Source organism: Podarcis erhardii, assembly GCF_964252035.2.
Source record: "Podarcis erhardii genome assembly, chromosome: 3".
In the NCBI taxonomy this organism is placed as follows: Eukaryota; Metazoa; Chordata; class Lepidosauria; order Squamata; family Lacertidae; genus Podarcis; species Podarcis erhardii.
Genome location: NC_138507.1, coordinates 16,562,693 through 16,590,501, shown reverse-complemented (window position 1 = coordinate 16,590,501; position 27,809 = coordinate 16,562,693). Strand labels below are relative to the sequence as shown.

General features: G+C 41.3%; 1 protein-coding gene across 4 annotated transcripts in view; it reads right to left on the bottom strand.

Annotated features, from left to right (window-relative positions):
* The window catches only part of MACROD2 (mono-ADP ribosylhydrolase 2), a 997,401-nt gene that overhangs the window by 116,013 nt on the left and 853,579 nt on the right, over nt 1-27,809 (bottom strand). For 3 of the 4 annotated variants that reach the window (XM_081857242.1, XM_081857241.1, XM_081857240.1), the window contains exons 10-11: nt 20,044-20,097; nt 10,690-10,773 (exon numbers count right to left, since the gene is read on the bottom strand). In XM_081857242.1, coding sequence (XP_081713368.1) covers nt 10,690-10,773; nt 20,044-20,097 — 138 coding nt within the window. The remainder of the gene's footprint in view (nt 1-10,689; nt 10,774-20,043; nt 20,098-27,809) is intronic. The other variant, XM_081857243.1, reaches the window with a different exon arrangement.

Genomic DNA, 27,809 nt, shown 5'->3' with positions numbered 1-27,809 from the left:
CAGGGATGATTCACACCCTGGCTGGCACTTTCTTGATCTCCTGCCCTCAGGCAGAAGATATAGAAGCATGATTAGTCGCACCAACAGGGTAAAGAACAGCTTCTATCTGTGGGCTGTTAGACTGCAGAATGAAAAGATAATAACAGGGCAACTGACTTTTGGGTTTGGTGGGTGTGCGTCAGTAAACGAGGGGCATTAAGACTAAGAGAGCTGGGGGGGTGCATGTAATCTCACTGTATACAAGTTGTACAAGTGACAATAAAGTATTTCAAGTCAATTTATTTCAATTCACCCATTGCTCCTTTCCCTTGCAGCCCCTTGTGACCTCTGAAAAGCTCTAGAGCAGCGGTTCTCAACCTGTGGGTCCCCAGATGTTGTTGGACTACAAATCCCATCATCCCCGGCCACTGGTCATGCTGGCTAGGAATGATGGGAGTTATAGTCCAACAACATCTGGGGACCCACAGGTTGAGAAACACCGCTATAGGGGGTCCAAGGACCCCCCCCCGGAACAGTGTGGGAAGTTGCCAGGGGAGGGGCTGCAGCGGGGAGGGAGGGTAAACAAAAATCACCTCCCTCGATCCTCCAGCAGGAGCCTCTGATGGATCTCAGTCCCTTCCAGAAACAGGATGAGCCCTTTCATTTGCAGAAGAGACATCCAAGTTTGTGCTTAAAAAGCATCCCTTGCATCTTCCCACGTGGCAATAAGATCTTTTTACCAGAGGCAGATACCAGCAAAGAAGGGCTGTCCCTGGTGACCAGCTGAGGTAGTTGGAGCACATGTAGCATGACATTCTCATCTGAATATTAAAAATAGTGAACAACCTTGCTCCGTCAAAAAAAGAAAAAAAGAAACACGCACCACAAGGAAATAAAAAAGGAACAAAACACTTCCTCTTAAATGCTTTGATGCCTTTCTTCAGTATCACTGCTTACTGCATTGATTAAGTCATTGTTCACACTGAGGTTGTGGAATCTATTTTTGTAATTAACACAGCGGATTGCTGTTATTTTATATGGGTTGCTAGTCAATGGAGCACAGTTCTTTTTATGTGCCACAAATTAATAAAAGCCTGTTGTTTGCATACAGCCCTGTGCAGTGCAATGTAGTGGGTTGGAAAACTGTTAAAAGGAAATAGAGAAGGTCACTAAAAGGTAAGGTCAATATTAGATGCCTTCTAGAAAACATCACCATTGGCGCCAGCACTACTACTAGTAATAATAATAATAATAATAATAATAATAATAATAATAAGGGGAGGAGAAGAACAAAAGGAGAGACCTGGCAGTGTGGTATTCCAAATGCACACAATGCTATTTAAAGCAATAGCTGTGTTAAAATTTCATAAAGGCTATCATCACTGCTTCCTCTCTGCACCACGCAGTCATGGGGGTTTATTGGTTATTCAGATAATGGATAGAAATGTGAAATGAGTTCCTTGACAGATGAGTACCCTGGAGGTACCGCGGGTTGTCACTGTATATAATTTTCCTCTGACAACATTACATTAGTCACTTTAGTGACTTGGAACTTTGCACCTTATTTTATCTCAATGGAAAAGAAGAAAAGGGAAACAGAATTAAAACCATTTCTAGAAAAACCAGAAGGCCTGGCTCCCTCACTTACTGCTTAAAAAAAAAAAAGATAGATGGCTCATGTGTATATAGATCTTTCACATGTATAAATGCAAGAGAGTCCTTTCTGCATGAACTTCTGTCCTGGCGGTGCATATTTTTACCAGTGGGTTTTGTTTTGCAATGTAGTGTGCATTGTGATGTTGTGGGCTCCAATTTCATGAAACAGTGCTACAGACTGTAATAAAATAAAATCCAAACAGAACAGAATTGGTCCAGTTAGATATAGGATCTGAAAAGCCAATGTGGTTTGATGTTCAGACCTTTGGGCTATGACCTAGGAGAGCAGGGTTTCCATGAAGCTCACTGGGTAACTGTCAGATGCTGTTGTGGTTGCTCGAGAGTAGCCAGGCAGGACTCTGACTTATCTTTTACAGGCTTTATTTTGTTGCAAACTATTTACAGGGATGCGGGTGGCGCTGTGGGTTAAACCACAGAGCCTAAGACTTGCCAATCAGAAGGTCGGCGGTTTGAATCCCCGCAATGGGGTGAGCTCCCGTTGCTCGGTCCCTGCTCCTGCCAACCTAGCAGTTCGAAAGCACGTCAAAGTGCAAGTAGATAAATAGGTACTGCTCTGGTGGGAAGGTAAACGGCATTTCCATGCACTGCTCTGGTTCACCAGAAGCGGTTTAGTCATGCTGGCCACATGACCTGGAAGCTGTACCCCAGCTCCCTTGGCTAATAAAGCAAGATCAGCGCCGCAACCTCAGAGTTGGTCATGACTGGACCTAATGGTCAGGGGTCCCTTTACCTTTACCTATTTACAGTGAAGAGCATCATAAGTTCATGTCTGGCTCAATCGCTAGCAGAATCCGGGAGTGGTCTGTTTTTGTAACTCCCTCAACATAAAAGTTTTGTCACCCACAGCCTTTTCCGTTCCTCCCTGTGCCTCAAACTACTGCGCATGATGGGTGAGGGCAAGGACATGCTTCCCACCTCTCGGGCTTGCTCAGGCGGGGTGTTAAGGCTCTTACTAGCATCCTCTGGTCCTTGTACCTCTTCTCCACTGAAGGTGGGGCTTTCCTCCTCGCCGGAAGAGGAACTGCTTCACAAGATTTTCGGAGGCTCCCTGTAACACAACTGCCCCTCTATCTCTCACCTCTGAGTCGATGGCAGTTCCCTGACCTTTGGTAAAGTCACTGTCTCTCAGCCTAACCTACTTCACAGGGTTGTTGTGAGGCTAAAATGGGGAGGGGAGACCATGTATAGCGCTTTGAGCTCCTTAGAGGAAAAGGTGGTTGTAATGGTTCTAGGGGGTTGCTCGTGCGTGAGTTGGCGCCACACCTGGCTGAGTTACCTGGGTGAACCCTTTCTGTCCGGACAGCCACCCATCCCTGGCTGTCTCAATCGCTGGCAGAATCCGTCAGTGGGCGTTTCTTGAACTTCTTCCAGCAAAGAAGTTCTTTGACGCCCAGTCTCCTACTCTCCCTGCGCAGAAGTCTTCTGCACAGGGAGGGTGTGGGCAGCGGAGGACCCGTGCTCTCCCTGCTGGTCTCCGGCAAGGAGTCCTGGAGCCTTCTCTCCGATTCCCCCATCTGCCCCCCTCCTCCACTGGTGCTATGCTGATTTCCTTCCCCAGCAGATGGGCTGCCTCTCTCCCTACTGGGTCCCTCTCCGGCATCCCTCTGGAGCCTTCCCTCCGCCTCTGGCACTGATGGCAGTTCCCTGACAGTGGTATTTACAGGTAAGTGTCATAAACACACCCACATATTAGTTAGATAAAGATGGCCTTGCCCTACCTGAAAAGCTACTTCTGAGAATTGGGCGACCCTCTGGTATAATACGGGATGCAGCAGAAGTTGGGGCAAATCATTACCCCCTCCCCTCTCTCACACACACACTGTATAAATGCAGAAGTGCATTCCACTTGCATTTGGAACTTTTTGGATCCCGGCCATAGTGTTTTTAAATATATGTATACAGAAAGAAACTATTTGGTAGCCCAGGTATTTATAATGTGTCAAGACAAATGGAAACTGTCAAACCTAAAATGCAGTAACAAGGTCTCAAGCAGACTAGAAAGGCTGAATTCCTTTAAGTATATTTTTGCATTAAAGAGTGAATGTTTCATGGCGATATTTGCCGCCTTGCTACTCCCCAAAGGACTTTTTCTGCAGTACTTTATCTTCATTTAAATTGTCCTTTTCAAGAGATCTATAAAATTTCCTTTATTGAAGAGAAATGATTTGACTTAATGCTAAGAATGCTACTCTTTAAAACCTTTCTTTTTCCCTATTTTTTAAAAAAGATAGTCCAGGATTTTTAGAGCTTAACAACCACTGCATGTTTTGTGTTGGCATATATTTCTGCAACATAGCAAATGGGGCTCAGGTTTATAGTGGAAAATTAAATGGCTGTCCCTGAGGATATCACAGACGAAGTTACAATCAACACTGTTCAATTCAGGGGTTCTCTGGTTTCAGATAAGTGTCTTTGGTCTGTATCAAAGCATAGATCTAATTCTATGGGCATCTGGTATAGAACAGGAAGAGACCTTCCATCAAGATGATAGTTAAGAATCTTCACACATGTAAGTAACTTCTGAACTATTTCCTACATTTGTAAGGAGGTAGGCATACAAAAATTGAGCCAAAATGGCTTTTTTCTTTTTTAAAAAAAATAATATTTATTACTTTTAAACCTTACAAACAAGAAGAAAAAAGAAGAAAAAACAAAAGAAAGAAAAAACAATACAATACAATATATAAACAATACACCACACAACATTAACACATTAAACTAAACAAAGCAGAACAAAAACAATTTAAAAACATACATCATACCATTTCAATGCCTTATCTTTCATTCCCTTGTTTCATCAACTTCCTCTCACCTCCCTTTTTGTATTCCACTTCTATTAATTGTTTCAGCAAATCCTTCCCATCTTTCACTATTTTCTGTCATATAAATATCTTAACTTATTTTAACCTTATTTTCCATTAATACTCTAATACTTATTTATACTTAACTCCTTATAACACTTCTACTAAGGCCATATAATTTCATTCCAACATTTTTCTAACACTCATTAATTTTACCATATTTCTATAAATAAACTTTAAACTTTTTCCAATCTTCTTCCACCGTCTCCTCTCCCTGGTCTTGGACTCCGCCAGTCATTTCCGCCAATTCCATATAGTCCATCAACCTGGTGCTCTTCTGTCCGAGGCTCTTAACTCTTTTCCAGGTCCCTTCTGCAAGTCTTCTTCGCATTTATACATACACTTTACTTTGTCTTCTGCTGATCTTGTTCTTAATTTTCTTTCTTTGATGCTGAAGAGTAGGTCTCGAGGGAGCTCCAACCTAACAATGTTTTTATTCCTTCTCGACATGTCATGCACATCTCCGAGGTTAAAACTAAAATCCAAAAGATATTTCAGGATGTGTTTCAAAGTCCCTCCAAATCTGCAGGTCCCCACAACTCCAATTTCCTCCTGACCCAGGTCCAGATCCCAAAGGTCAGTAAATCCCTGCATGAGGTGATCTATCCAACTTTCCTTCTCCAGTCCAAGCAGGGTTCCAATCTGACTTTCTCTGAATTCAATCATAGAGGGCAACAACTTGTAATCATCAAGTTGCCTCTGTAAGGCTGGGGCTCTCTCCCTCTCCACTTGTATTACTTTAGGTTTAACAACCACAATTTTCTCCCTCGCTTTCTCCACCATTTGGCATGTCAAAGTAGATTCCTGTATCGGTTCCTGAATAGTTTCTGTGTAGATGTTCACTTTTTGTCCCAAATTAGTCGCTTTTTGTCCCAAAATATCAATTTTAATATTCATCACGTCCATCTTTTTATGGAGCTGTTCCAATGACTCACTTATCTTACATAGTGCAATCACTAAGGCTTCTTCTGTCGACATTCTCAAGCGATCCAAGGTCAATCTCACGGTTTTCTTTTGCAGCTGGAGATTCCACCAGCCCAACTCTTGTAACAATTTCAAAGGCTCCCTCTAGAGGGAAACAATTTCTGTTTGTATCAATCCTTTTAAGCACAGTTCAAGCAGTAAAATTAGTTTCAATTTTCAGCTACTTTTACTCCTTTTTAAACGCAGAAGGAGACAATGAAAACAATGTATTTCTCTTATTTAACTAACTGTCACAGTCAATGAACTTTCCCAAACGTCAGTCTTACTAGCAGTCCATTTCCAGGTTCAGAGCGGTAGTGATCCAACTTTCTTCACTCTCTCCTGCAGGCTTACGCGATCCAAAATTCCCCCCCTCTTCTCCTGCCTCCAAGGGGGGTTTAATGCTTTTTAGCCGTTGGAGGTTTAATCCTTTACATAGGACTTTCCAAGACTTTAGCTTGCAAATTCTTTGCTTCAATCTATTTACAAAAGGGGAAGGCGGACTCCCTGTTTGAAACCTCCCCGTTTCGGTGCCAAATTAAGACGTTTAAAAATCCAGTTTTCCGTTCTACTCACGGGTAGTTGTTTAGAATCAAATTGTCCACAGGAAAAAGTCAGCGCTCTCCGGCAACAGCAATGCGGCTTCACTCCGTGAAAGAAGCAGTCAATTCGAAGCACCGCGCCGCTCATCCCATATCGCTCCGGATACCCGAAACCGGGTCTCCCCGCGAGTAGGGGAGGCGCAAAAGGTGCCAGCCGAATCCCACGTTCACAGGCTTCTCCCGCCTGCGATTTTTAGTGGGTCTCCGCCTTCGCCGTGGCGGCCAGACCCTAAATTCCACAGAGCAAGTTCCTCCCAATCAGAGGAACTCCATCACTGCCGGAGGCGCTAACCCGGAAGTCAAAATGGCTTTTTTCTATCCCTTCTGAACAGCCACTGTAAATGAGTGATTAATTTGCCAGGCAGGCTGTTTCACCAGCAACAGTGAGTGAGTGGAAATGCTCAAAGGAGAACAAATTAAGGGATTTGTAGACAAATATTTAAAAAGCATTCAAATTAATATTCTACTTAGCTAGTGCCCCTCTCCAGCTTCAGCACCAGTAGCACATGATCCAGGAACTATTTAATTGGGTGTGGGGATGAGGGAGGGAGACAAATTGTCTGCTCTTGAGGGAATGAATGTGAAGCTTAAAAAAAAAAGACCAAGAAAAGAAGAGGTACGTTTCAGCTTGCAAAATACTTAAAATAAGAATTAAAGGCTGGTGTTTCTGATAGTTGAATTACAGCACATGACACAGTAGCCCCCCTGTTCTTAGCAACTTCTTGCATATGTGGTTAAAGGAATAATCCATAGACAACCCCTTGCTCTAGTGCAGTAGAGCGTTGGACTAGGACCAAGGTTCAAATCCCTATTCAGTCATAACGTGGCCTTGGACCACTCAGTCTCTCAGCCTAACCTACCTCTCAGAGTTGTTGCAAGGATAAAATGGAGAAGAAGAGAACAAGGTACACCATTTTGAGCTCCTTGGAGCAAGGGTGAGGTACAAACATAATCATACATGTATAACCCCATTGCTCCAGTATCACAGTGCCAAAGCACTTAAGTCTCAAAAGAACAAACAATCACAGTCTTTAGAAAGGATAGAAAATGACACAGGTCTAAGGGAAAGAAGCTGTGTTGCTATTCAACTAATGACATCTCTGAAGGAGCGTCTCCACCGCCACCGTTCTACCTGAACACTGAGGTCCAGTGTCAAGGGCCTTCTGGTGGTTCCCTCACTGCGAGAAGCCAAGTTACAGGGAATCAGGCAGAGGGCCTTCTCGGTAGTGGCACCCGCCCTGTGGAATACCCTCCCACCAGATGTCAAAGAGAAAAACAACTACCAGACTTTTAGAAGACATCTGAAGGCAACCCTGTTTAGAGAAGCTTTTAATGTTTGATGCATTACTGTATTTTAATATTTTGTTGGAAGCTGCCCAGATGGGCAGGGTATAAATAATAAATGATGATTATGATTATCATCATCATCATCATCACAGGAACGATCATGCAGCAGGCATCCTTTGACATTAACATGACAAACATTTCACAAGCAGTAATCCACTGCACCTGGCTTTCAAGGTTTTCATTGAATATTGCTCAGAAGAAATGTCAACTGAAAAGACCTGATGGCCCTTGATTCAACAGGAGCAGAACCCTTTAAGCAAATGGTCAAATGTGTTGCTGAATCAGTTCAGGACTGCTTTCCTGACCAAGGGCTGCTATGCATTACAGTGTAACAGCTAGAAAACTAATGTTTTTAAAACCGCCACTTGGGGGCATGTGGTAAGCCCCTGCTTCTGGCTGTGTACGTGGAACTGACCCTGCAGTTTGTGAAGCACCCTTTGGGGATACTTCTAAAATGTTTAAATGGGAACTGAAGTGTGGCAGTAAAATGACCAACAGTGCAGATCTCACCAAGATATTTTCCCACAGAGCAGAGATGAGCCGTCCCATTTTGTCGCCTGAGGTGAAGTCCCCTCAGCTGAAGTCCTGCTTGCTGCCGCTGTACAACCCTAACAATAGCAGGGGCAAGCAGGGTTCGTGAGCGGATAGCTCCCCATGAGATTCTGCCACCTGAGGCGGCAGCTTCCCTCCACCTCATGGGTGGGCCGCCCTGCCAGAGATATTTATAAGGGGAGAAAGAACCCCAGAGAAAGAAAGCTAGAAGCATCAATCTCTAAATACACATCTATAAAGAAGATTGGAAAATAATTGTCCATTGACTTGTCAAGGCTGTGTGAACTCCTCAGTGCCTTTGCACTCCGTGCGGAAGGTGAGAGTACCCATCTGCCAGGAAACTTACGACTTTCAGTTCCTCAACAGTATTTCATACATTTCACGTTGAACCTAAAAGCTAAAAGGCAAAGGGGTCAATCCACGATTCACCGTGTTAAAGATGATTTGCCGACCCTTGCTTCCAGTGATGATTGGGTCATCCGTCAAACACTTTTATATGCTAGCAAGGTATTGCACAAACAGTGAATCTATCTAATCCTAAGATTTGCAGCTAAAGCATATAAGTGCTTTGGATGAAGTGTCTCAAATGTAGCACCTGCGCAATGTCATCAGAGCTAGCAAAGCATTGCAGTACGCATACGACTGCAAATGTGGTGAACTTAGGAGTTCCAAAGAGTCACCCTTTCACCCTCTTCCTGTTAATTAATTTAGATTTTTAGATTGCTTCATCCCAAGGCTTTGCAGTACTAACATTGATTTAACATTTCACTCACGCCTTTTCAAGCAATCGCAAACCTTGGTAGTTCATTAATGTGGGGAAATCCTGTTCCATACACTACAAGAGAGTAGGAAGTGGAGCATTAATCATCACCATATCATTGTTTTATCAAAAGAATAATTGTATGGAGTGCCAACTATAGGTATTTAGTGGTTGCTAAAAGGTTAATACAGAAATCCCTGGTGTTTATTTAAAGGAACAATGTCAAGTAACAGAGGCTCACAGGATAAAATGTATATGGGTATCTGTGTTGTTTTCTTACTCAAGAAAAAGAATAGCATGCATCGTAAATACACAAATGAAGCTATTCTTCTGCACAACTACAAATCATAGAACATGCTGCACTGAGCTTGCTTGCATGTTGTGTTATGCATAGAAGCAGCAATATAAGATTATAATCTTTAAATATTAGTCTCTCTTTAGCTGATGTTTAACTGGAAGTTAAATTCTGTTCTTAGATGAATAGCTTTGCAGTTCAGGAAATCCCATGTAGAAGCTTAAGAGAGTCCCAAATAGGACTGATTTTGAAAGTGCTTCTTTCACCACTGCATACCCTCCAACATTTCTCGGATGAAAATAGGAACGTCCCATTCCATAATGATAATTTTCCATAATGATAATTTTACTATTTATACCGCACACATCTTATTGGGTTGCCCCAACCACTCTGGACAGCTTCTAACATATAAAAACATAATAAAACATTAAACATTTGCCTTCAGACAGCTCAGGGGTTGGATAACTCCATACCCTTCAACTTTTCTCCAATGAAAATAGGGGAAAGTGGGACATTCCGGGATCAACTCAGAAACCAGGACGGCTTTTCTAAATCAGGGACATCCCTGGAAAATAGGGACACTTTGAGGGTCTGCCACTGTATCACTGGGCTGATGCAACTCTGACTTCTTGCTAACTACAATGAACAAATCAGGAGTCAGCTTCAGGAGTATGTGCCCCATTCAGTACCAATCCTTTAGTACGCTGAAGTAAACTATGGCAACAATTAGCCCTTTTTATCAGTGGACTGGTTCGCAGAAACTATGGCCTATTGGGACTCTGCAAACATGTCCCCTCTGGTCCTTCCTGCTCCCAAACTGTCCTGGGTTAAGCTAAAGTTCGGCTCAGTGTGTCATCCAGACCCAGGATTGTGGTTAGGCTCTGTCTTCCTCAAGCATGAGCTGTAGCCAAGGTTCGTTCTCATAGCTCAGTCTCTTAACTTGTACACTACACCAGCTCTGATCCATGCACAGAGCTCCCATGTGAGAAGGGAGCTTCCTGTTCACCTAGCTGGGTATCAGCTGCATAGGTACATCCACACTGGACATGCTGAGCCGAAATAAATGTGAAATTTTGAGCTCTGTGTATGCAGCCAAGATCCAGCTAAGGTTAGGATCAGGCTGTAAATCTGAAATCCAGTAGATTAAAGTCGATGGAATGTTCAACAGAAAATTGCTATTGCGATTTAACAATATGACTTTTTGTGCCCTTTTCCAACTCTTATTTAAGACCAATCATAGTAGTGTGGCAAGATGGAATTACTCAGTTTTGGAATTATGATAACTGCTTAGTTTCCTGGTCACACATTTTTTGAAAACTACACATCCTGTCTTTCCAACGCCCGTAAATACTAAATAGCATTGTGGCATTAAAACAATTGTTATCTCTCTCCTGCCAGAAAGGATATCATTGTCACACAAAAATTTGGGTCGAAATTACACATGGGAAAAGATAAAAGAAAAGTTGCTTAGCTCACTTAACCCAGGGCCAAACTGCACTAGGGGAGGATAAAGAAATCGCACAGTAAATATAGACACGAGTAATATTTTAAAACAAATAGACTGCAAACTGTATAATTTAAAAATTAAAGGGAACCTATCTTTGTGTAATGAAAAACTGATAAATGACTCCAAGGAGGCTTAATCCCACCTACCCTCATTATTGTCCTCCAGGTCCTCAGATTGCTTTGCTTTGCATTTCACGGGTGAAGGAGACTCGCCTTTCTGCTCCATTCCCTCTGCAAGAACAAAGAATTCATAAATAGATTTTTGAGTTAGCATGTTTAAAAATTAAATATGAACATGCAAGATATTGGAAGAATAAACAGATATTATCTTTGTGCTGCTTTCAGATAGAAAGAGTGGTGCTTTTAAGCATCGTGAAGATGCATTTCTGCCTCACATGCCATCATCATGGCTCTGAGGGACTTTAGGCTGGACTCGAAACACCTTATTTCAAAAGCCACAACCCCTCACATGTAAATCATCACATTTTTCTGTAGTATCACAATAATATCACTTGAATGAACAGAGTTTCAAAACCCCTGGAGCTTTACAGACAAGGAAGAGTGACCTCAGCTTGTGAGCTTAGACAGCAATCACATGCACACTCACATGGGAATAAGCCCCATTGAAAACAATGGGACTTATTTCTGAGTAGACACATTTAGGATTGCACTATTAGTTGAGGAATGGAGGTAGAAGTATTGGCATCAACAGTAAAGCGGCTCAGTAGCAAACTAGCATCCAATGATACCCATTCTTAAGAAAATAATGCTAATGAGTAAAGAAAACCTGAATTCATTTAACTAGCTGAATATCAGAAACTAATAATATTTGGCAGTTTCAAAGTCCCCTTTAAATAGGTTAAATCAGTGAGAATTATGTGCAAGCTGCACGGGGAGTTGGAGTCAATGTTCCTAAGTCTCAAGTATATTGATCTTAGTATATTAAATGTTTTCTTCTTGGGTCAACAGACTCCAGAGGTGGGAGCAGGCAAAGGAGCCTAGTGTCCCTCCTAAGACTGACCAAGGGGCACTGAGTTTGTTCTATAATTTTGATTTGATCAATTACCACTTCTTGGGATTTCTTTATTTTTTCAAATCCAAGTGTATATATAATTGAAATAAACTAATATCACAATATTGAATTAATTTCAACACATTCAATAGGAGTCCTCCACTTAAAAGCTTTGTGGTGACTCTCTTTGGAAGCCACCCGAGATATACAGTGGTACCTCAGGTTACAGATGCTTCAGGTTACAGATGCTTCAGGTTACAGACTCCGCTAACCCAGAAATAGTACCTCAGGTTAAGAACTTTGCTTCAGGATGAGAACAGAAATTGTGTGGCAGCAGCGCAGCAGCAGCGGGAGGCCCCATTAGCTAAAGTGGTGCTTCAGCTTAAGAACAGTTTCAGGTTAAGAACGGACCTCTGGAATGAATTAAGTTCTTAACCCGAGGTAAAGGTACCCCTGACCATTAGGTCCAGTCGTGACCGACTCTAGGGTTGCGGCGCTCATCTCATTTTATTGGCTGAGGGAGCCGGCGTACAGCTTCAGGGTCGTGGCCAGCATGACTAAGCCGCTTCTGGTGAACCAGAGCAGTGCACAGAAACGCCGTTTACCTTCCCGCTGGAGCGGTACCTATTTATTTACTTGCACTTTGACGTGCTTTCGAACTCCTAGGTTGGCAGGAGCAGGGACCGAGCAACAGGAGCTCACCCCGTCGCGGAGATTCGAACCACCAACCTTCTGATCAACAAGCCCTAGACTCTGTGGTTTAACCCACAGCACCCGAGGTACCACTGTATATTTTATATGGGTAGCTATCTACATTTAAAACAACAACTGCAGCAACAACCATATTCTAATGTATAATTAAAATACGTGTAACAACAGAAATGTTAAAAAAAAATGCTAGCATATATTGCAGGAATAAATTCAGGCCAGATGTACGGTGATCTTTAGATGCAGTCATGCATTTGTAGATGGAACTGCTATTCTGCCAGGCTTTAGCAGAAGGGGAGATGCAAAGCAGGGCTTCTCCATTGGCTTTGCTGAGAGAACAGCTCCATCAGGCTCCTTCCCTCCCTGCACTATTTCCACTCCACCTGGTCATTATAAGGACTGTTGTGCAATCTTAAGAACTGATGCTCAAGGTTCCTTTATTTCCTCCCACTCTGTTTTCCTTTTGTGTTGGGTCTTTCGGATTGTAAGCCTGCGGCCAGGGGTTGTATTGTTTTTATTGATCTTATGTAAGCCATTCTGCGAGCCTTTTCTGTTAAAGAGCAAGGGGGGGGTGCTTTAAATAAAGAAACAAACAGTGTTAGTAACCTAAGTGAATTTATATATGGTTTCTTTCTCCCTTCCTTTTTTCAAAGTCGCCCAATAAGTTTTAAGAAAGCCACGAAACTCAAAAGATAAGATTACTCTACTGCACTATTAAATCACACATTTTAGAGCTGGAAAAGATTTGCTACATCCACAAACCTTTTCTTCTGCCAATGCAGCATGAAAATACACAGACAGAAGACATATCTGATACCGTACAACTAAGGTCCATAGAAAGCTTTAACTACATCTGCCCCTTTGATTCAAGCCAGACCAGCAACATGCTGCATGAAATATGATAGCATTGGAGAGCTTTTAACTGAACATCACAATATGCTAGCAGCTGCGAGAAAAGAAAGGACACTTGTTTGGGGGGAGGGGAGCAAACTAAATATTAAGAGGTGAAATTCTGATCCATTTAAATCTATGAGAGATTTGTCATTGATTTCAACAGGAGTTGGACTCTGCTGAAGGTTAAAATATACTGTCTCGGCGTGCGTGCGTGCGAGCACACACACACACACACACACACACACACAGATATAAGCTTTTTTGTGCATAATTTTGTATCTGAAATAAGAAAGCCAATGTGCAAGCATTAAGTGTGATTTTTGCGAATACTGTTATTCATTTTCCCTTGCCTCTAACTAATTCCTAATGAGTCTTCATACTCAAAAGAGCATTAGTGGCAGCTCTATATATATATATAAAAGGATTAGATTATGAGCATAAACACCCTGCTGTTCATTTGGTGGGGGGGGGGGAGGAAGCCTCACACTGACCCACAAGAGCAAAGTTTGCAAAGGTAATAAGATATGCACCTTCCTGGGTGGCAGAGAAATGTAAAACAGAGAATGTATTTATCTCAGTATGCTATGCATTTGGTCATCTATTTTTTTTTCATTAGAGCCCTTTTGTAGCCGTTTCGAAGACCTGATGGAAATGCAGTGATATTTCGCCTCTCCCTGTGGCTTCAGATGAGGCTGATTTCAGGCCCTTATGTGCAGATCTGCAGTTCCTTCTTATTATCACACATGCCTCTGAATTAGGATGAAATCAGTTTGAAAGGCAACTGTCAGGAAAAAAATAGGTTACAAATGTATAATTATGGAGCACTTAATTTTTTTTGGGGGAGGGAGCTGATATTAGAGAAAGTTGAGTATGGATAGCATGCAGGCAGTGGCAATAATTCATAAAGATGGTCTACAACTAAGAGTTCCATCTGCTAGAGTCATGACCTACAGATGAAATGAACTGGAAGTCCATTAATGATAGGAAATGGCTAATTGCAGTCACAACCTCAAATATCTATTACTCACTATGAATCCTTTCAAATATGGGAAGAAAAGATACTCTTCAAACGAAAGACTGGCTTGATTCAAATAACTCAGCTGGGCTGAATATGTGAATGTCTATGAGACTTTTGCAAATGTATCCTTGCTAGTTTAACGATATTAAGCCTAGGCACTAATTGGGACAGTGTGGAATAAACGCTCTTCTGTTAGAGGGCATATGAAGATCATGTTAACTGTAGCAATGCAGTGATTAACAGTGTATCAAATGGTGACTGCCCCAAAGAGAATTAATTTCCAATATTGCTTTCGGGACCCCTTGCCATTTGCCAGAGATGCACTAATTGCACCAATCTTGCTGCCTTTTATTGTATTTTTGTTGTTGTTTTGTAGTTTTTATTGAGTGAGCCACCCAGAGAAAAAAATTGTGATACATGGCAGCCTGAAAATAATGCGCGTGCGCGCGCACACACACACACACACACACACACTGGCCTGAACAAATGCAAGGTAATGGATTTCAGGGCAATAGCCTATTTTAGAAAGGGCATGTTGTGGGTCTGCAATGAAGTCCACGCAACTGCCAAGGCTTCATAATGGGGAGTAAGGAAAGGGAATGTAGAAGGAATACTGAAAAGAAAAGATTTGCACATCAGCGGTGATTTAAAAAGGCTGAACCAGAATTGGATTTTAAGAGAGCATCTGGGTGCAAAAATATTTAAAAGTCATTTCAACCCCGTTCATCCAAATGCCTTTCAGAAGCATTTCCTCCGCTATGGAAACTTCCCAATTGCTGGTTTTTCGTTTTGCTTTGTTTTGGGTCATCCTATCCTAAAGCGGGGTGCATGCTAAAAAGAAAAGGGAGGCTACTCAAACTAGATAATAAAGTCTCTAGGGAGACTAGCTGCGCCTCAGCGCTGCAGTGCTTCTTCCAAATGCCCTGGAGAGGAGATGGGAAGACCGAAAACTGCACTGGGCCAGTTGCACTTGGTACCACCACCAGGAGGTGCCAAAACTCAAAACATGGCTATTCCTTTCTTCCCATTTAGGTGCCCAGGTGCTCATTTAACCCCCTTCCTAAGTTCACATTGAAAAAAGATCACTCCCTCTCGGTCCAACAGGTGCACTTCGTCTGGTCTCTACAGCTCCAGCTTAGAGAGCCTGATGGCTCTGTGAGTGATGACATGCCTGCGGCAAGCCCCGACTCATGTCTAACAGAAGGAGAGCAGATGTAGAGACAAACATTCCAGTCTAATGGGCTAATTTTGCATGGACTTGTAGCACAGTCTAATTGGAATTAGCATCATTTCAAAGGTTGAAGAGAAGAGGAAACCGGAGTTGTCTTTTTTCCCCGTTTGCAAATTGAAATGGTTAAATCGTTTTCTTTTACATTAGGCAAGTGGAACAGCAAGCTTATTTTGAAGTAGCCTCACTTACTATTTTAACATCCCATTCAATTTATAAACCCCATCCATTTGGGTTCTGAGCGTGCAGACATGCTTATGGAATGCCACGGCTGAGATGAACTCCCCCCCTGAATTTTCAGAAGGGAAATAACTGTGCAAGTGCGGAGACAAAGGTCTAAGTTGCTTCATGTGTCATGCATGCATGTGTTTCTGTGTGGAATTTGAAAACACACTATACTACTCATCACATTAAAATAATATATATCTGAACAGATCTCTGATTAGAAATAAAAAGCTATTGGGAGCAGTAAGCTGTAAGCTATGTTGTTTGCAATGACTGTGTCAGCAATATGTGATGGAGGGTGGGAATGCCCCGAATGGCGCTCACGGCATCCTCAGATCTGTGAGGGTATTTCACAAGCATATCCTTACAACTACAAGGCAAGGTGCCCTGCAGCTAAATGGAACAGCACAAAGGGAAGGTGCAAGAGGAAAGCCACAGCAACAACACACCCCTAGAAGTCCTTTGCACTCAACTTAAAACAAAGAACAGCCAGTGGATCAAGTTAAGTTTCTCTTCTCGTTCTATTCTTTTTTTATAGAATATTTATTAAGGTTTTTTAGAATATTACAATAAAAATGAAAAAAGAAAATAACAAAAATACAAAATAAAAATAGCTAAAAACATACAGATTTTCCATTGCTAATTTTCCTTTAGCTTACTTCCCAGACCTCCTCATACCTCCCTTTTTTGTATTCCACTTCAAATTGTTGTTTCAGCAAATCCTTACCATTACTTTTTAACCTGTTTATAACCCTTTTTTCATATTATCTTAAAGCATTACAGCTGGAAACCACTTAATTTCTATCCAACATCATTCTAACATTGCTTAATTTTACAATATTTCTGTAAGTAGTCTTTAAATTTCTTCCAGTCTTCTTCCGCCGACTCTTCTCCCTGGTCACGGATTCTGCCAGTCATTTCTGCCAATCCCATATAGTCCATCACCTTCGTCTGCCATTCTTCCAAAGTGGGTAGATCTTGTGTCTTCTAATACTTTGCAATAAGTATTCTTGCTGCTGTGGTAGCGTACATAAAAAAAGTTCTGTCCTTCTTTGACACCAATTGGCCGGCCATGCCCAGAAGAAAGGCCTCTGGTTTCTTCAGGAAGGTATATTTAAATACCTTTTTCATTTCGTTATAGATCATTTCCCAGAAAGCCTTGATCCTTGGGCACGTCCACCAAAGGTGAAAGAATGTACCTTCATCTTTTCTCGTTCTATAGGTAAGGCTAGTGCAGGAAAGTCTTTGCTAAGTCAGAACAGTGGACTGGTTTGTAGCAGTCAGTGGGAATAATAATAATAATTTCTAAATAATATAAATTTATTATTTATACCCCACCCAGCCGAAACCCAGCTGAATGGGCAGGGTATAAATAATAAATTATTTTTATTCTTATTATCAATATATCATCTCCTAGCATCCAATCACATCCCAACACTCTGGGATAAAACCAAAATTAGATGTCATGTAGAATTTACAATAAGATCAAGTAGCAGCTGGTGGTTTGAGGGAGTGAGGGGAAGCTATCTTTCCAGTGTCACTGCAAGTTACATGGGAGCTGCTGCAGGGGGGCCAGGAAGGTCATAGCCATGCAGATACACTGATGGAGTGCTGGATTGGCTCCATCAGGGCATCAACACAGTCCCAGCCTCACCGCTGCCCTGCTCCATCTCGGTGCCTTCCAGGTAAGCTACAGGTGAGCCCCACCACACTGGCTGCAACGGATAAGGGGTTAATGCTCATTAAATTCCTAGCATTAGCAACATACTCTCCTAATAATTCCAATGCAGTGCTTGCCACTCACACAACAGCATTTTGAAATTCTTCTAGGAGCTTGTAAAAATGGGAAGGTCATAGCAGGATGCGTAACTTTTACCTATGTCATCTGTGGATATTATCCAGGTTAGCTTTTCTAAGGATTAGGCTTTGAACAAGATTTTATGCTCATCTTGTTATCTGCTCTCGAAAAGTCAACTCATATTGATGGAATTTACCCCCCGTTTTTGCACACACAATGTTGCATTAACTATTCATTGTGTCCATAGATTCAGGCTATGATTTTCGTGTATTCCTTCCACGTTCAGGAGCAAGGGGGGAATCCCCAGTGTAACCAGCTATGCTGAAGTAAGAGAAAATCCATACCCTATAAAACCTAACCATGAAAGCAAATCACACCATCTGCAAATACTGGAGAAATCTGCTAGCATCACCACATGTTCTGATTACGCCTAAAATATATGCATGCGTGTGAGGGAGTGTATATCCTGCATTCTCATTCATTTCAATCTCTTTCTCATTAGGCCTCATCTGTCAACCTCATTTTTGGGGAAGGAAGAAGACAATTAAAACTAAGAGCCACCATTTAAAAATAATTCTTATGATCATCTTGGCTGCGAGTCCTGGAAGACCTGCTCCTAGCCTTGCAGGCCTTTATCCAACTGGACTGGGAGGTGGGGCTCTGACAGAGGCTGAAACTGCTGAACAGACTCTTGGGTTGGGGCACTGGTTAGTAGGGGTTGCTGGGGGGTGGTTTTTGTTTTATTTTTTAATCTTTATTATAGATCTTAATATGATTTATGTGGGAATGGTTTAATTTGGTTGTGTACTTTTTGATGTTTTATTTATTGCTTATGAATTGACCGCTTTTGTTATGTTGATAATTATGAACTTATTATTGGTTTTAACTATGGAAACATGGCACACAAATAAAATTATTTGTATGTTTGTATGTGTGCATAAGCTGAACAATACATCCAATACAAAAATAGATGGTGCATTTTTTATGTTGCACACTTACTTGGGATATTATACTTTTGAATTTAGTGGAGTTTATCCCTAAGTAGGTATGTATAGGATGGTACCGTTAGATATGGAAACATAAGTAGATACTGCTACTCCATCATAATTCAAGGTTTTTGGGCTTCTATAAAATGCTGACTTGCTTTTAGGTAACATTGTGGACCAAACTAGACAAAAGCATTAAAGATGCCTCTGACTGATGGCAATTGGGGATTTCTTCCCAAAGCAAATACTAGCTTCAGAGGAGGGATTTTCTTCAAGACTCCAGAAGTCAGCGGGGAAGGATTAAAAAAACAAAATCCCTCTCTATGCTGGCTCTGATGCTGTTAGTTATCAGCCTCCAGGTGATGTTATTTTTTGTGTGTGTGTGTTTATATTTTAAAAAAAACCAAAACAAAGCAACCCACCTCATCCTGCATTTTAGATGGGCAGTTTGCCCTTCAAGTCATTAGTTATTGCAATGAACAAGTTGGTAGCATGTGCATCTTTGAAAACAGATCTTTCTGTTACTTTTATTGTCACATTTAGGTTGCAAACCAGCTAGCACCGAGTTTGCACAACTTCTGTTGACTTTTGTGAAGAGTTAGTTAAGTGAAATTCTACAATACTTGACCCTAATATACACATTGTAATTCCACAGTTCAAGTTCACAGTTTGAGGAAAATGTAATAATGGGGGTAAGGACCATTTGCACTCCTCTTCAAGCAGCAAAATGATTATCCACACACTCCACAATCTGGCTGCAGAGTCTCTCTCCTTCCTTTTCCCCAGAGAGAGTCTGGCCAGAGTGTTTGAAGAGGGGCTAGAAGTTTGAACCCTTCGGTCAGACATGTCCATTTCTATGCGGAAAGAATTATTTTTGTATTGAGGCGCAGTGCATCATGCGACCCCCACTCCACAATAGCAGCGGTATGAAGTTGTGTAACCCAGACAGTTTTGCCACTGTGTACTAGGTCCTTTTTTAAAGGAAACTCTGTGAGAAAACAGACATTCTGAAACAGTCTACAGATGGCTCATAAGGTTAAAATCATTTTAGACATCTAATATATTAGGTGTATCATGGTTCATCAAATTCCTATTAATCCACTACAAGTTGTCTTCTTAAAATACCTCAGTATTCAGAAAAATGTCTCAGCCTAGAAGCAGCTTGATGATGATAATAAGTCTGTCTAAACTTCAGGAGGAGGAAAAATAGAAAAGTCCTTTCTAGTCACCCATGGTTTAGAAAGTCCAGTGCTTTTCTTATTATGGACAATATTTTCTGTCAGATGGAAGAAAGTCAGGATAATACTTTCTAACGCCTTTCTAGAATGTTGGCAGGCCTTTTAATGTATATGCGGACCATATACTACACCATTTAAATATAGATCCATTTATACCCATTACACTCAAGAGAAAAATGTTAGCCTTTCTATTCCTGTTCAATTTCATCCACTCCTTTTAATTTATTTTACTTTTATACACCATATTTGCTGTAGTAATACATCTACTAATTAGTAACATGAGTTTCTGTATACTGCTTAAGTACAGTAAGAGGTGACAATCCTGTTTTTAATTTACATATGTTTAGCAGTCTTAAATATGAAAACATTTTTTGGCACAGGGTATCTTACTTACTGTTTCCTTTTGCAGAATGCACTGCCTTATTTGTTCTTATTGCTTTACAACAATCTGTTAAAATAAATGATACAAAAATGTAGCTAGCTAGATCGACCTAACTACTGAGAACCTATGGCACAAACCTGCATAATTATCAAGTCTGCAATCTGACCTTAAGGCACTTCTTTACCTCATATATGTTAATAAACGTGGAACATTCTCAAAATACCATTTACATGGAAGATAAGAACGGTGTGTTTCAGATGTAACATCAAACCATGGTTTGGAGGGTTTGGAGTTATATAAACAAACTTTGGGTTCCCAGAAAACTAATGTTTGCCAAAATACCTGAAGTGGACAAACTATTATTTGCACAAACCAAAAGTGGAATTAAAAACACATTTTGATTGTGATTTTTAGTTCAGTTTGCAGGCAAGCTATGGTTCACGCAAACCAAAACCCAGTTTGGGTATGGCCAATTATTACTTATCACAATAGAGGCAGTCAGTGAGGGCACATGAGATATGGAGAAGAGACACCTAAGCTCAGGGCTCATTCAAGACATAGTTTGGCGTAACTTCCAGCCTGAGTCACTATATTAATGTCATGCTTGCAAAGACAGCAAAAACTTGCTAAGGGGGAACCAGATGTACTTGGTGCTTTAGTCCATTCTGGTTTCAAACAATTCATAAGATTTAGAGGATCCACATTAATCTGTGATGTCAACATACTTCATACCCCATGGTGAATGTGTGTGAAGAAAGGATGGCAGAGCTTGTCTGGAAAGCTACTGGACATTTCCGTGATCTTCATGTGGGCACATGAAGTGGCACAACCCATGTGGGCACAACCCACAGTGTTTTAATAGTACAACTCTTGCCCCCATTGGACATCAAGTCCGGCAATCAGTCTTCTCTCACCTGTGATGGCTTACTGAGTTATGCAGAACCCACATCCCATAAGCATTCTGAGATGTCCTCTCAGAGGGCAGCGTCTGCTTAACTAAATAAATTACTTGAACAGAAGCAACATGACAAATGCACTAGATTCTGCTCTAAGGAGGGGTCCTTGTGTTTATATATCCCCTACATCCTTAGAGATGAGCAGCTGCTCCTTGCGCTGCTGAATCTCATCTTTCATTTACTTTTCCAACACTTGTTTTGTCTTTCTCCAGTTTCCTTTTCATCTCTCTCTCTCCTCCTCCTCCTCCTTCAGTCACAGTTCTCTTGTTTCCACTCATTTAATTCCCATCAGTTCCCAGATGTCTCTTCTCTCGGTTCCCACCTTAGCCTACCATCCCAATTGCTCCCCTTTCACATGTGTATATCAAACAAGTACTCAGATGTGTTTGTGTGCAAACACTTAAAGAATGAGAAAGTATGTTCCACAACACGTTCTACTTAGCTTAGGGCAGATAAACTACATTAATAGAGAGGCAAAGGAATAAACATCATGAGGCAAGGTAAGATGCCATTGTTAAAAAAAAAAGACTTAACAAACATGTTGGCATTTACAGCTCTACATATGTCCTGCTGAGCTATTTTACTGTCCAAAATAGTGTCTCGACCAAGAAAATTGTTTAACCTAACACACTAGTGGGATTATGTAAAATTTATGTACCACTCAAGTAACTGAAACCTGTGCTAAAATTGAATTAAACACTGGGAATTTCTTAACAGCAGATAACTAATAAAACTTGCAACTTAAACTACAACTTGATTCAAACTACAGCTAAATATGACATCAGGCTAGCAAATCAGAGTGGTAAAAAACTAACTGGTAAAAACAGAAGGATATCCATGTCAAATAGGGTGTCAATAAGCCCTTATGTCTTTCATTCTAGATCTCCTTGCTCCGTATTTATCCTTTGTATATCGGCTGCGAAGTTTCGCATAATTATAACCTGTCCTTGTGGAATTCTGCACCTATTTGATAATGGTAAAAGTTTGAGGCTTAACTGTATTAGTTCCGTTTCCAACTTCTACTTGGCAAGAGAGAGCTATCGCTATTCATCAATCACTTCCACATTTTGTCAGAGAAAAACCAGCTTTATCCTCTCAATTTTGATTAGAACTGGTCGCTGCAGTCACACATAACTACAGATGGGTGGAAATGAAATATTGAAGTGCTTATTGCGTATCTCGGCTGGGTTTTCCCTCTTGTCGGCCAAAATTCTGGTGTGCTTGTAGTTAAGCCACAGTCTGCATGCTGCCTCACAGGCACAAACCTGAAGTTGGTGCTCTGTCATTCAGTTGACGCATGTGGCAGAATGTTCAGGTGATCGTTTTGAAAGCGGCATGCCAAAGAAGAAAAAGCAGCAGCCAACTACATGCCCAGGAGCAAGTTATTAGAAGAGTCATAGTGTCCCAAGGCAGTTTGTGTGTCCCTTTTTCTCACTGGGCTCGATCCAAACTAAGTTAGGTACGATAGGTCTCATACTATCCTGCTCTTCTGGTTTTCTTGTATGGAATTGATCTTGGTAATTTCAACTGTTTTTTAAATGCATTGTATGACCATTTTTGTAAGTCACTTTGAGTTTGTTTTATAACGACAAGGGAGTATAAGTGTGAATAGCGAGTCGTGGCTCAAGTCTTATTGGTTTCAACTGGTGAATGAGGCAGAAATCTTGTATCCTCTTACTTCGGCATGTGCCCCACTGATCTCAATGGGACTCAAGTCTGAGTAGACATGTATAGGATTGCACTGCCAGTGAAACTAATTTAGTCCAAACTATTGTTTCCTCAAATAGACAATAAGCAAACAGCCACATGCTCAAGGTCAAAGTTCAAACCCACTGGAGCTCAAATCAGTAAGTAAAACAGTGGGGTTTGTAGCCTATAAACCAGGGGTGACTAACCTGGGTCCTCCAGATGTTAATGGATTCCAACTCATATCAGTTCCATCCAGCAGGGATGATGGAGTTGTAGGCCTGCAACACCTAGCCATGCCAACTCTGAACCATATTCGGCACTTGGGTTGGCACCCTCTGAACTGCCAAACAGAGGATCCCTGTGGTACACTTGCCAGTACATAATGGTATGTTGTGTGCAAAAGGGACAGCCCATTGAAAGCGTGGACGCCTTGTGCTGGACATGGACAGGAGCCATTTGCCTTGAATTTCAAAGCACAAATTTAATGGAGTCATCCCCATCTGCTCCCTAGGTGTTGCTGGACTACAGCTCTCATCAGCTCCAGCCAGCCCAGCCCAGTAGCGATAATGGACACCAAAAACATCTAGACAACGGCAGGTTGCGGAAGGCTGAGTTAATGCTTGGAGGGAGCCTCTTTTGTCAGTGCTCAGACCTCACTGAGGTAAATATTTGGGGCAGATCACTAATAGACAGTGAAGAAAGGAACACAATTGCTGTTCCTTGACTTCACATACCCTGTCTTCCGTAACCTTTCTAATATGAATGCAGGTCCAGTTTAATCTAACTTCCTGTGACAGTTTATATTAAAAAGCAATGTTTCTTTTGTGCACTGTAGTCCCGAACCTCAGCATCTGTGCAATTACTCTTCCTAGTTGCTTAGTAACAGCATCCTTACACTTTGGTCTCATTACATGCGAAGTCCGTTTTTGCAGCATTTGAAGCTATTCCAAACAGAAATCCCTAGCAGTCAATTCCTAAGAAGTTCAACACCTTTTTTTGTCTCATGTCATGGTTGAGATGGCACCCTTTTACATGCGGCATTGCTCCTTTTGCAACAGAATGCACATGGAGTGATAAGTCTCGCCTTCTCACACTCAGTATAAATGAAGCTTCTATTCCATATGCATCCAAACTAAGACAAAATTGTTCCAGTCTGCTCAGATCACAGCCTCCATTCAAAGATTCTACCATAAGAATAAATATGCAGTTACTTGTGTTTCTTTTCCCATAAATATTCAAGTGGCAGCAGAAGAACCAGTGATACAGAGGCACAAAGACCTTGCATTTTGGAGAAAAACAACAGAACCACTCCAGCGATGCCATACAAAGTTCTGATAGGATTCCAGTCACCTTAGCATACATCTGAGGACTCACTTTTAAATTTTTGCCATATATTTGTATGGTGGCAGTACTGTTGCTGTGTCCCAATAATAGGCCCCAATCCATGAGCTGAAGTTCAAGGCCTTAAATTATATGATACTAAGAAGCACTGCAACAGCTTGTGATTAACTTGGGACTGCTAACTGAAATGTCTGGTGGCAGAACTGCAACCATTCCCTGCTCTTTCTGAGTTACTACTGAGGAGCTTAAAAGGTGGGAGACAGCAAATGGGTGGGAAATTGAAGGCTGACCATCAAATTATAGGAGGGGTGAAAGTTAGAGGGAAATCAGATCTCTTCTATACTTCTCTTTAGCCCTGTATCACAGAAACAGGGAACTTGTGATCCTCCATGATCTTGGACTCCAACACCGATCAGCTCCAGTCAGCATAGTCTATGGTCAGAGATGATGGGACTTGCAGTGCAACAACATCTGGAGGGCCACAATTTCCTCATCATTATTAGCATATTAAAAGAAAAGGGAATGAACAATCTAGTAAAGAAGGCAGGCAGCTTCTTTGAAGACAGCTTCAAAGACAGCAAAGAGTCTTGTGACACCTTAAAAACAAATTTATTATGAGACAAGCTTTCATGTGCAATAAATTTGTTAGTCTGTAATGTGCCTTTGTTGTTTTTGCTACAACAGCCTAACAAAGCTAACCCCTTTCAAAATTATTACAGCAGGGCTGTACACACACTATACCTTTAGAGCACATTTGAATCACATTCTTTCCCTCAAAGATTTCTGGGTGGAATTGTAACTCTTTGAGGGGTAATCTACGGTACCCATAATTCTTTGAGGGGGAAAGGTACTTCAAATGTGTTTTGAAGGTATGGTGAATACACAGGCTAAGAAAGGTGGTTATTCTACCACTTTCGTGTTCTCTTTTGGTGCTGCTAGGTGTGAGTTTTTATTCAAATTTAGCCAATTGCAACACACCCATGCATATATGCCACCAGAAAGGAAATGTCTCATAAACCCTGAGATAATGTTTCATAAGTAGAAACCGCTCTCAGTGCTCTGACACAAACAGATGAACAGGGGCAAGAACCTGACTCTCTGCCTAGCAACTATTTCCATTCCTGTTATTTTGTGTCACTGATTGATTGGGGGGCAGGGGGGCATTTTCAAAAGCTGAGTGAATCTAGCCTTAGGGATTTTTTTGTAAATCAGAAATGGGTAATGCGCTTAGGTGACAAAGATCTAAATGTAAATTCAGTGTGTCTCTGAATAAACTATCAAGCAATTATTTCAATAGGAAATTTGTATTTGGTAGTTTATTCACTGTAAAACTGAAGGAAATGTGAGAGTGGAGAAGAGAATGAAGGGGAAGAAGGCAGCTATTTGGGAGGGGGGGTTGTGATAGGAATTTTGAGGTCTTAGATATAGTAATGTTCATAAGTGTACCAACCAAGCACATACATAGATCAGCACAGGAAGGCCAACCTGGAACCATTTTGATTCCTAAACTGACCAAACTAAGTATTTATCACTACAAAAGAATGGCCAGGCTCCCCAGGCAGTCCAATCAAGTAACCTGCCAGACAGGAGATAAACAATGATAGGAGAAAAAACAACATTCAAATGTTCTGTTTTAGACCGCCTTATGTAGGTGTGATGTATCTGGGGGGTGGTCTTAGGTTACACCCCTTCTGTGATGTATGTATGATGTTTCTGGGGGTGGTCTTGATCTACAGGATGGGAATTTCAAAAGTCTTTATAAGGCCTTGCATGCCATTTTTTCTGGGTCTCTCCTCCTCTCCTGCGGGTGAGGGGAGCACCCTGTTGCAACTGATCAATAAAGATCAAGCTTACTAGCTGCTTTGCTTCTCAATATTCTCTGGTTGGCCTCTGTTATTCTCTCCTACCAATAGGGAACCTATGTTAGGACTCTATATGGGCTCTTGGATACCCCATAAGGGAAAAGGGCAATTTTTGTTTACAACAGGGTGGAGTTAAAGAAGGGCACATAATGTCATGAAGTATTAATTCTATGGCTCTGTACACATTAGCCGTTTAAAATTCTGTGAGGTTATTTCTCCATTCTGCATTTCAAGTCACCATATTTGTTTGTGGGTAAGTGTTTTGCGAATTCATCCTGAATTCACCCATGCACTGTGGTTATATGTCTTCCTGTTTATCCTATACTTTTTAGCGCATTTCTCCACCATTTTTCTAACTCTAAATTGTCCTTTTAAAAAACTGCATGTCTTGCGCAAGAACATCTTGATCTACTTTGATTGCAGAAACCCACATTTCTGTTATGTAATTGAATCCTGCAAAATACTGACATTCAGGAGGCGAAGTGACGAATGTTCATATACAGACAGTCGACTTGCTCACATGATTCATAATACGGTTTTGAAAATCAAACATTTGGAGAGAAATACGAACTCCCTCTTCTCAACTACCTGGACAAACAATTGTGATGTATCCATGTTCTCCTTTCCAAAGGGAATGGAAGGCAGTCAAGACCAGAAGAAGCAAAAGAATGATCCTGCTACAGAAACCAATGAAAACAGGCAGGAATATTTTCACTGATGAGCAATTTATAAAAGGACCCCTGACCGTTAGGTCCAGTCGTGACCAACTCTGGGTTTGCGGCACTCATCTCGCTTTACTGGCCAAGGGAGCCAGCGTACAGCTTCCGGGTCATGTGGCCAGCATGACTAAGCCGCTTCTGGTGAACTAGAGCAGCACATGGAAACGCCGTTTATCTTCCCACCGGAGCGGTACCTATTTATCTACTTGCACATTGATGTGCTTTTGAATTTGAATAGGTTGGCAGGAGCAGGGACCGAGCAACGGGAGCTCACCCTGTCATGGGGATTCGAACCACCAACCTTCTGATTGGCAAGTCCTAGGCTCTGTGGTTTAACTCACAGCGCCACCCGCATCCGGTATTAAAATGTTTCAATCAGTGACTGCTAACTACTGCTACTGCTGCCACTAATACCTTTCAGATAGTTTTTAAGAGTCCCTCTGGACAAAAGTCACTGCAATTACCAAAATAGCTGGAAACAATCATTATTATTAAATAATGCTGCTTAGAAACAACTGTTTGCATCCATGAGATTGTGAAAGCTAGCCTGTATCTTTGATATGTAGATTTCACACATGACTTTAGTCTCAGGAGTGAAGCAAGACCATTCAACTTACTTTCTTGGCATCTCTCTGGAAAAAAAAAATCTTTTATGAAATATGCATATGAAATAGGTCCTTTCCCTAATACCTAGTACGGCAGTTGCTGTAAAACACTAGGGTGTGATATTCATTGTGTTTCATTATCACTCGACTTGGCTCTACTATCTGAAATGTGGGGTTTGAAATAACAAGAAATATCTGTGTCTTAAGTATGACAAACCAATTTCTTTCCTGGTTATTCTTTACTGTGTGTTTGGTTGGTTTTTAAAAATAAAAATAAAATAAAATAAAATAAAATAAAATAAAATAAATAAAATAAAATAAAATAAAATAAAAAAGGTTCACATATTAAAACATATTTCTTTAGAACTTAACTTCTCCTTGAAGAAAAGTGTGCCATTCCTGTGAACACGGTAAGAGCTCTATCCATTCAAAAACCCAGGCAAGGCAGCAATATATTCACTGTTTGAAATGCCCACTTTCCCACTTTATGAACATGTACGATATGAAATAACCCCTCAACAATACAGATGAACATTCATGAATCCCTTCTGAATGTAATCTGAGTGTCAGACAGCCAGCACAGTGGCCCCATGCTCTTTGACATGG